At 49.9% G+C, this 10,208-nt stretch overlaps 1 protein-coding gene across 1 annotated transcript in view; it reads left to right on the forward strand.

Annotated features, from left to right (window-relative positions):
* The window catches only part of CAMKK2 (calcium/calmodulin-dependent protein kinase kinase 2, beta), a gene marked incomplete at its 5' end in the record, with an annotated part of 7,832 nt that extends 2,423 nt beyond the window's left edge, over positions 1–5,409 (forward strand). Inside the window, 9 exons of the mRNA XM_010157161.1 lie at positions 108–196; positions 416–615; positions 706–759; positions 1,231–1,304; positions 1,844–1,931; positions 2,178–2,273; positions 2,828–2,956; positions 4,862–4,962; positions 5,337–5,409. Coding sequence (XP_010155463.1) covers positions 108–196; positions 416–615; positions 706–759; positions 1,231–1,304; positions 1,844–1,931; positions 2,178–2,273; positions 2,828–2,956; positions 4,862–4,962; positions 5,337–5,409 — 904 coding nt within the window. The remainder of the gene's footprint in view (positions 1–107; positions 197–415; positions 616–705; positions 760–1,230; positions 1,305–1,843; positions 1,932–2,177; positions 2,274–2,827; positions 2,957–4,861; positions 4,963–5,336) is intronic.
* Positions 5,410–10,208: the final 4,799 nt, after the last annotated feature.

Here is a 10,208-nt window from a genome sequence, read left to right on the forward strand (position 1 = left end):
TGTGTGGCAGCGTCGGGCCACGTGCTGTCGCCAGCCGGCGTCAAAGGCTCCGGGATCGTTTTGGTGCATCCGGATGGCGAACAAATTCCATTCTCTTGGCTTTGCAGCCCTGTGATGGAAATCCCAACCCTGAAACCTCTCAGTGAGGAGCAGGCTCGGTTCTACTTCCAGGATCTGATCAAGGGCATCGAATACTGTGAGTGTCTGCAAAAAAGGATGGGATTTCTTATTTTTATATTTTTTCTAAACCCCTGGGGCTGGACTTTGTGCCGGTGCACGGTGCCGTTCCTGGTGGGTCGTGCACAGGGGTGTTTGGAGCTGGGGCTGGCAGTGCTGTCAGCAGAAGGGCTTAGAGCCCCGCGGGGACTTCGTGGCTCCTTCGCTGCTGAACTGCTTGTGCTTCCTTTGGCTGCAGTGCACTATCAAAAGATAATCCACCGGGACATTAAACCTTCCAACCTCCTCGTGGGGGAAGACGGACACGTCAAGATCGCCGACTTCGGAGTGAGCAACGAGTTCAAGGGAGCCGATGCCCTCTTAACCAACACGGTGGGCACCCCTGCCTTCATGGCCCCGGAGACGCTCTCGGAAACCAGGAAAATCTTCTCCGGAAAGGTATTTAATAGCAATTTTAGGGTTATTGGACTAATACTCCTTTCACAGGCTGCCTGTTGCAGGTCTGACTATGCTTTCTTCACTCCGCAGGCTTTGGATGTCTGGGCCATGGGCATCACGCTGTACTGCTTCGTGTTTGGGCAGGTGAGGAGATTTTTCAGCGCTGTCGGTGATCTGGGCGGGTTTGGCGCGTGCCTCCCATGTGCCAGCTCCGCAGTGGGATTTGCACCCTGCACCCCTGTTTGAGCGGTCGGGTATTGCCGAGGGGAGACAGGGATGCGGGGGATGGAAATGGGAAACCTCTGCCTGTCCACAGGCCGGATGCAGCCAAAAGGGCCGTGTTTCTCTTTTTCCCTGGGGGAAAAGTTTCTGTTGCCTGGCCAGACTTCTTAGGAAAGGAGCTGTTGTAGTAATTTGGTCATTTTTAGTCAAATGTTATTTTCATTGCGTTTAAAAGAAGACATTGATATAATAGGAAATCTGGTATTCCCCTACTTTAAATGGCTCCTGGCCCTCCTTCAAACCCTACGAGATCCCAATGCTCGACTGGCTGCCCCACAGCCACTTCTTAACAGAGGTTGTTGCTTTTCTCATTGCTCCTTCTCTTCACTGTAGTGTCCTTTTATGGATGAAAGGATCCTGAGTTTACACAATAAAATCAAGACCCAAACATTAGAGTTCCCAGACCAGTAAGTCGTCAAAAACCCCAAACCCCTTAGTCCTTATTTTAAGGCTCATTTGAGCCATTTCTTAGGCACTGCCTGGGTGGGGCTGCGGTTTTGCAAAACCCAGGCTCTGAGCAATTCTGTTGGCCCTCAGCCCTGGAAAGCTTCCATTGCATTAAACATGAAGACAACATCTCTTGGTTTGTCGCTGCCGAAGGAGTGATTGAAGTTGCAGAGGCGTTTGAGGGAAAGGATTAACCCCTGTGGTTGCTGCTGGTTGGGTTTTAGCCTGGGTGGAGTTGGTGTCAGGCTCTCTCAGCCCCATACATGTGGGATCATGCTTCAGATTGCCCAGAAAAGGGGTATTTTGCTTCCCTGGGGGATTTGGGGAGGAATGTCTGTGTGGTATCTGTGTGCATGAGCACCCAGAGCTGCAGCCTTGCCAGGGCTGGGGTCCAGCCCCAGCCTGCCTGGGAAGGACATGGGGGGCTGGCACTAGGGTAAAGAAGGGATGAAGCATCCAGCCCCTTCCCCATCTCATCTCTTCCCTCTCCCTTCCCCAGGCCAGAAGTTACAGACTTCTTGAAAGATTTGATTACACGGATGTTGGATAAAAACCCCGAATCTAGGATTTCAGTCCCAGAAATCAAGGTACTGACCCAACGCCCTGGTGTTGGCTGTGGCTTCACTTCTGTTGGGTTCTCCTTGCTCGGCTTTTTTTGGGAGTCAGTTTGATCGCGCCAGGCTAGGTCCTCCCCCTGTGCCCAGGGCCCCTGGGCAGGTAAGTCCCAGCTCCTTCCCCTGCTCCGGGACCTGCTCAGCTTTGGGACCTTTGGTGCCTACAGAAGTCACAGGCAAAAGGAAATCCCCTGAGTACAGTATTTCCTCTGCTACCAGGAAAGTACTGTGCAACAGCCTTTCGCAGGAGATTTCTGGTCCTTCGCCCCTGCGGGAGCCTGGAAGGGGCGAGAAGCTGAGAAAATGGAGACTAAGGTAGGGCGAAAGGATTGCGGGGGAATTCCTGAACCGTTTTGTGCTCCTCCTGCAGCTGCCCAAGACGCCAGATGCATGGGCAAGGAGAAAAAGGGGTTTCTGCCTTCTGTCATGGATTAATTCAGGTCCGAAACTAGGGTTCGGTGGGTTTCCCCATCACTACTGCTCATACGTATGGTCTGGAATCAATTGTTCCTGCCTCTTGGTGCTGTCTCATCCGTAAGATGAGAGTAAAAATAGGTCTTCTTCCCTAAAACCCACTGAGATGCCCAGTGCTGTAGGTCACCAAGGCTATTGCTCGGCTGCATGGATGGGGCCAGCGCTGGCTCTGGATGAGCCTCACCACAGCATTTTCTGCTCCAGGCTGAGCCATTCCGTTGGTGCTGGGGTGAACTGGCTCGCTGGTGAGACGGCACGTCTCTGCCCTGCTCTCTGGTATTTCAGAAGCACGTAGGGGCCGTAGCTTGGGCGAGGAGATGCGTTTGCCAGGCTTGTGTTGTTTGAGTTACAAAAAAGAGGACCTCGTTCCTGACAGGCTGTGTTATTAATTGAAGTTGCACCCTTGGGTCACCAAGAACGGAGCAGAGCTGCTGCCCACAGAGGATGAGAACTGCACTCTCGTCGAGGTGACAGAGGAGGAAGTGGAGAATTCAGTCAAGCACATCCCCAGCCTGGCCACTGTGGTGAGTATGAGGGAGGTGACGGTCTGTGGATGCACATTGAGGTCCACGCTGTATCCCGGGACCATCCTGAGCAGGTGGAGGTGTTGGGCAGGATTACAGCACAGACATTCCCTTCTCTCGGAAACAAGCACTGCAAGACGGGGTCTCAGCATCTCGCTGGAGGTAGCCATACCCCCTGGTGCGGGGGAATATCTCGGAGCAGTCCCAGAGGGACCCGGCAGCGGGTCTCTGGTCTCCACGCCTGAACTGGCAGCCTAAACATTGCTGTACTTGCTCAGGGCAAAGGAGCATCTGGTCCAGGACCAGCCCGCGGCTGGGAGTGGATGTTTTGGCCAGGCATGAGGAGCTCCTGCCCTGCTTTGCCCATCTGGGCGTAGGGGCTGCAGGAGCTTCCTGGGATGGAGATTTTATCTGGGCCGTGGCATGCGCCAGCCCCCGCCTGGAGCTATTCTTGGTGAATTCATCTCATCTCTTTTTCAAGCTTGTATTTTTATTCTCTGCAAGCCACTGTGGTGCTGAGAGCTGCAGTGTAACCCTGCCCTGTGTGGAACGCAAAATCCTTTTGGGTTTTGAATGATTTCTCTGGGTGCCCGTTAGCCCTTATGTTAAGAGAAACAGGAGCGACCATACACAGTTCCCTAGTGCAGCACCATCTGCCAGTAGACACCCAGGCTGGGATTTTTTTGGATGTACAGATCTCTCTTTTGAAGCCCCTTTTCCATCTCGTGGCTGAGTCCACATCTGGCTCCGTTTCTGGAGCTCTTTCCCCCTCTGGTACCCTGCAGAAGTCTCTTCAACCGCAGGTACGGTAATATGCAAATGTGACTGGTGCTGCTCAAGCTGAAAAAGCAGATCTTGCTCTGAAGAGCTCACCATTGATGGGGTGGGGGTGTTCCCCCTCTCTCCTGCTCAGAGGTGACTTGCTGCGATGCAGCGGAGGATGGCTCAGTGCTCCCAGTCCCGCTGAAAGTCTTAAATAACACACCGCCTCCAGGCAGATCTTGTATTTTCCCATTTGCATTTGTTCTTCAAAATTACCCTCCGGTGCCTGATCCTTGTGCATCCGACTGCAGGCGTTAACGCTCCAGTACAAGGTTCATGTGACTTTGACTCTTGCATAAAACACCTTTCCCCGTGGGACACTGCTGGCGTGCGTGTTCCAGGCGTGTAAGGTGCAAATTTCAGACACGTAAGGGCTCTCAGGGCACCATGGCGAGATGAAAAATAAGGCACAGAGGGATAAGAAGCAATATAAAATGAAGGCAGGGATTCCCAGAGGGGGATGCATAGGCAGAGTCCAGTGCTGCCTATGTGGTTCTCTACTCCCACCAGCAACGTAAGTTGGGGGATGCTTGGGAAGAACCCTGACACTTGCTCTGTTCCCAACAGCCTCCGAGTGCAGCTGATGCTGAGGAACTTTGTGTTTTGCAGCCAAAGCTGGGCAGTTTTTCAGCTTGGTTTTGGTAAACATTAAGGCAAAATCGTGCCTGTTCCTTCCTTCCCCTCTTCCTGTCCAATGAATTCTTCTGCCAGGCGATTGCAGAGAACCGGGAATTTGCAGGTACTGGATGCAGTAATCAGTAAAACTTAATTCTGGGGTGAGAAAATCTTCCCCAGCTTGGATTTTCTCTCCTTTCCAGTCTCTCACACCCAGTGTGGCTCTCATCTGCGTGTTTGGTTGTTGCACCGTGGGTTTCAGATGAGGATGCAGCTCCCCTGTTAAGCAGCTGAGACTTGTAAACAGGCTTCCTTCTGTTGTTGTTGGTTTGTTTTTTTTTTTTTTAAAAAAGAACTTTGACTTGTTTTCACTCATTTTCTTTATTACTTGGGCATGAGGGTTGGATGTTCCTGTTGCTCTTGACTGAAAAGAAAGCGTCCCTGACCAACTCCAATCTGGTCTTGCAGATCTTGGTTAAAACGATGATCCGGAAGCGATCCTTTGGGAATCCGTTTGAGGGGAGCAGAAGGGAGGAGCGGTCATTGTCTGCCCCCGGGAACCTGCTGCCGTAAGTGTCATCGCCTCACCTCGGCCTGAAGAGACATTTGTAGCTTGTCTTAATGCTCTGGAAAGCACGGGAGGCGAATTTGAGGAGCTGGGCTTTGAATTTTGTGTGGGGCCGTGACTGGGAGGTTCACACACCCTCTGTCTGACCCGTAGCCACTTTGTGAGATGGTTTTTGTGACACGGCATATCCTGCCCCTCCGATGAGCTGAAAAGCATCTCTTTATGTCACTTCCAGCCTGTACAGGCGAGCTGGGGAAGATGACACGTGCTCAGAGTCTCGGAGATCTCGTGGTGGGGAAGGACAGATGTCGGTGTCTCATTGCTTTGCCTTTTTCTGAGTCGCTCAGCAACTGTCTTTATTTCCTTTTAAAGCAGAAAACAAGGAAGTGAAGATAATCTGAAATGCAACGACTTGCCCAACGTGGGAGAGGAGGAACTTCTTTCGTGAACGTCGCCTTCACAGTTCTGTTGAACAACTTGGTCTCTCGGGCACGTTACTGAAGTGTGCAGCGGAGGATGAGCGACATTAACAGAGGCCACGCCAAACACAGCATGACCTGGCGCTATTTCAGTATAATGCTGGATGTAGAGCTTACAAAGCAGCATGTTGTAAGACATCCGACTACTTGTCATAAACACTGAGCATCTCCGGTGGCTTGGACTGCTGACTTCTTGTGGGAAAGGTGCTGGCTGATAGCAGAGAGGTGAGCTATCGCGATGAGCTGCAGCAGCGCTTTGCAAAAAAAGGAGAAAAAAAAGAAGGCAGTCAAAGAAAAATGCATTTGGAACTGTTTTCACCTGGTTTTAATGCCAAATAATTTCCAGGGGCTAACGGCAGCGCCCCGGGGCTGTGGTATGCCCGCAGCGCAGTCGGTGGACACGCACAGAAGGGTGAAGCTTTTGCCGAGGGGCGCACAGCAGAGTGAAAGTACGCGTGTGCGCTTTGAGAGTTCGCGGCCTACCGGAAGTGTTGTTGCATCTATTTCATGTCGTTCTGGTTTGGTTTTAATTGACGTGTTTTTAACTGCATGGGAACAAAGCAAAAACCCACCTTTTTGGCTTTTTAACGAACGCCTACCTTTGTGAGCCAAGTTGTATTACACAGCATCTTTGGGACGCTGGGAAGGTGAGGTTAATTACCTCCTAAGGTCTTGGTGTGACTGGGACGTGGTAAGTTGAGTATTCAGTGTATGAAAGGAAAAGGTACTTAAGGGCTTAAGTTCAGTCTGAACTATTTTTGCTGCAGACATTTGAGTGAAAGGTGGTGTTTAGCTGAATGTTTGTTTTGAACAGCAGAGGAAGCACTAACGACAGCTTGTTTCTAAATCTTTTACTTGATCTAGGTAGATATATTATTAAATATAAAATTCAGGGTAAAATCCTTCACTTCCATGTACATTACATGGTTTACTACAATTAAAAACAATACAACTTATGCTATTTTTTAAGTATAGACTTAGGGCTTGCTTAGAATTTAAGATCTTAATGAAATACTTAGATTAGCTAGTAATTTTCAAAGAAACTTTTGTTTTCCAAACTCTTAATCTGGATCTTGGGGCCAATGCTATGTATTTTTTGCAAGTTCGTTACCAGTAATTTGTGAATGCCTGTGGGTCAGAGGCTTGTTAGTAAATTAAGTGTATACCTAATTCATGGATTGTTTTTATGAAGAGCTCTTTCACCTTCAGTCAGATTACTCTGATTATTTTGTGGTGCTTGTAAAAAAAAAAAAAAAAAAAAAAAATCTATTGTGTGGTGGGAGAGACTCTGTGGTCCAGACTCACTTTCCCAAGTTCTCTGTGCTCGGACAAAGCTGGAGAAGGGCAGAGTGTGGGTGAGCTGGAGGAGTCAGGGTTTGCTTGAGGACAGGGGTTGCGGTAAGTACAGTTGTTTTGTGGATGGAGCGTGGGACTGGGGACACACACCACAGAGTCATCAAGAAAGTCTGACGGCTTTTCTCAGTCTGACGTGGTTGTGTGACCTTGGACGAGGCATTTAAAATGACGGTATACCTGAAAGGGGGAGGATTCGGGTGTCCCAAGCACGTAAGGGACTGCTGAGCTGTATTTATTCACCCTGAGGAAGGCAGGAGAGACCTGAGTATTTTGGTTAATGGAAAGATCTCTGCCTGCTAACCCTGGCCACGGGTGCCCTGCCTTTAGGAAGTGACTGACCCCTCGTCTTCCTTGATCGTGGGCACTGCCAGCAGCAGAGTGCAGAGGTCCTTGCCCTGCTGCGGTCGGACCTGGCCCAGTAATTCCGGGTTAGGACAAGTCTTTGTTAAAGCCAGCATGGCAAGTGCGCAGGTGCCTACACCAAGTGTCCCTCAACACCTTCCGACCACTTGAAGCAATGCTCCCCTAAATCACAACCTGTTACCGAAACGTTGTGTTGCTGGCCGCGCTCCACAGCCAGTGACAGTGGTTCGTGGTTTAGGAGCAGTACTATGGAGTTTGGAGCCATAAGACACGCACTGTTTTCCTCCTATTTTAGTCCGAGGCTATGCCAAAGCCCTGCAACTTCAGCAATGGGAAAAACCAAACAGGTAACCTGGGTGCCAGCACTACTCCAGCTGCTTGCTCCCCGTTTCCTAAACAGGGCTTTTCATTGCGGAAACGCGTGTGAGTGGGCAGCTTGGGTCTCTAACCTTGTAAATGGACTTGTTCTGCCAAAAGAAAAGAAGGGGGGATCTGATTATTTATAGCTGGTGATAGTCATGTGTGTGGTGTGCTTTGTTAAAGGTGAGATGTAGAGATGCTCTGTGCTGTGTAGCTGCGGTTTGCGATTTGTCAGGTGCCTAGTGAGACAGTTTACATTTACCAAACAGGTTTGCCTGGTGCAACACGGCTGCTAAAGGGTATGCTGTACCAGTTCCTCGATGCCCAGCATCACACAGGTACTGGGCCTCTGATATTACCATAGATCAGCGTCTTAGGGCTAGCACGGGCGTGGCTGGTAAGCATCCGAAAGCTCAGCACTTCCCTAAGGTGCTCTCCGACAGGATTGTCTCTCACTGCCGGCTGCGGGAGGGCTGCGGCCAAATGCACCTTTCTGAAAGGAACCCAATGTAGATTCTTTCCTGTTGATTAGTTTTGTTGGAAGCATAACGCGTGGCTGTGTGAGGAAGATCTAGCTAAATGCATGACCTGTACTGTATATCTAAATCTGCTCGGTTCCCCAGCTGCTGTTCCCTAGTAGTAAAGCTAGCTTTTTGTCTTATAGTGAAGTAAACATTTTGCTTGTGCCTTGGAACTGGGCTACTGCTTGACTTTCCCCAACCCGCTTCCTTTCAAGCAAGCCCAGTGGTGACTGTAGGCTTAATGCTGGGTACTAAGCCTTTTTGGCTCTGAAAGCACACGGGAAAGTGCTAAGGGGAAAGCAGGCCTCTTGTCTCGAGTAGTTTTTCTTGGGGGGTCCCCTCTTACCTATCAGGCAATTGATCTGTTTCTTTTCTAAGGTCCTGAACTATAGCTGATTTTTATACTGTTTGTTTAATGACCGAGGCTTGTGTTTCATTCCTACCCCTTTATTATGCATTTAACTTTATCAGGTGTATCGAGTTTAAATACTGTGTATTTATCACTTTTAAATTATATTACCTAAGAAGAAAGAAAGAAAAACCCCAACTCAGTGTTTTTCCACACAGCTGTTCAAGCTTCTCTGTACAAGTTGAAATAAATGACATGCAACCAAACCCAGAGTTAGTTGATCAAGTGGAACCGTTATCCTGTTTGCCTGGTCTTTATGGAGCCGTGAGTTTGCTTGTCGGAAGAGGAGTCTGCAAACAACTTCCTGTGTTAGTGAAGTCTGGTGCTCTACCGGTACTGGGGATCCTGGGTTAGGATGAGCCCTCGGTGGCTGTAGCCACTGCATAATCCAGAGCAGCCATTTGCACGCACAGACCGGAGTGCCGACTCTTGGCAAGGCACTGTTTTGAGTTCTGACACTGAGCTCAGTGCTCAGCAGGCAAATAAAGAATAAACCAAAACGATAATGCTGCAGCAAACCCACGGTGCTGCTGGAGGAAGGCAGGCAAGCCCTAGCCAGAATGCTGGAGGTAAGGAATAGGTCCCAGGGCTCTCTAACGCTAAAAAAGTTTGAGAGAAAGGCAAGAGCTGCATGCCAGTGGGATCACTAGAGACGCTCAAGGCCACACGAAGATAAAAGCCAACAGATTCACTTAAATCAAATTCTATAAACCCATTAAATGCAGTAGCCCAGACAGGGGGTCTGGGGGCAGTGAAAAGCAGGGAAGACAGGCCAGGGAAGAGTAGCTCGGGTCTTCTCACCAGCTGGTAACAGCGTTTGGCTAAGGCCGTGCCAGGCTAACCCACCCCAGCCTCTAGCTTTCAGGCCTTTTCCCTCGAGTAGGGTTTTAATGCAACAGACACGGTGTTAGGAGAACAAAGCAGACCAGAAGCTCTAGTTGCGGCAGCCCTCTTACTGAGAGAATCAAGAGGCAAAGCAGACGGCAGCACTGGCTCTGATAGCTCTCTAGTAACGTGTGAAATGAAGACACTTTGTGGATCCTAGCCTTCATGGGCCCTGGGGAAAAATAACCAAGCAAAGCCCAGCTTGCAGGTCTTTTAAAGAGGGCAGAGAGTGTAATATTTTATTAAAAAGAAAATATATTTTAAAGTAGTACCACAGAAATTAGACAAAACAGAAAAATTCTCTAATAAGTAAGCCATTTACAGTAGCACAATGGAATCAGATGCTGCTTTGTCTGTGGCCACTGGAGCTTGGAGACACAATTAAGTAGTAGGCCCAGGCTCAGCTAAGCACAGTCCTTCAGGGCAAGGAGAAGCGATCTGACAGCAGCAAGGAGCTGCTCTCCCAAGGTCAGGCAACATCTGGCAGGAGCCATGTTCACTGGAAGGGAGAACCTGTGCCTGTCACCCTGTGCTCTCTGCTACCGTTGAGCTCAGGGAAAGGAGGACTGTCAACACGACAGTGTCAGCACAGTCCCTGGCCTAGGCTTACCCGGAGCAGAGGCCTGGCCTAAAAGCACAATTCTCCCTATGTGCTTAGTGCAATTAACCTGGAACGACAGCAGATGAGGGGCAGACACGGTTCTGTCCCACAGCTGGCTCCAGCCAGCAAAAGTAGTGAAGAGTAGTGAAGAAGGTCCCTTTCTTGAGGTTTGTTCCCCTCTTCCTTCCACTGAAGAGGGGGTGGGTCTCAGGCAGGGTCAGAGTAACCTTCACAGCAGCAGTTTGCAGCAGCAGTTGGTGCTGTAGCAGCAGG

Source organism: Eurypyga helias, unplaced genomic scaffold (assembly GCF_000690775.1).
Source record: "Eurypyga helias isolate BGI_N326 unplaced genomic scaffold, ASM69077v1 scaffold23828, whole genome shotgun sequence".
Classification (NCBI taxonomy): Eukaryota; Metazoa; Chordata; class Aves; order Eurypygiformes; family Eurypygidae; genus Eurypyga; species Eurypyga helias.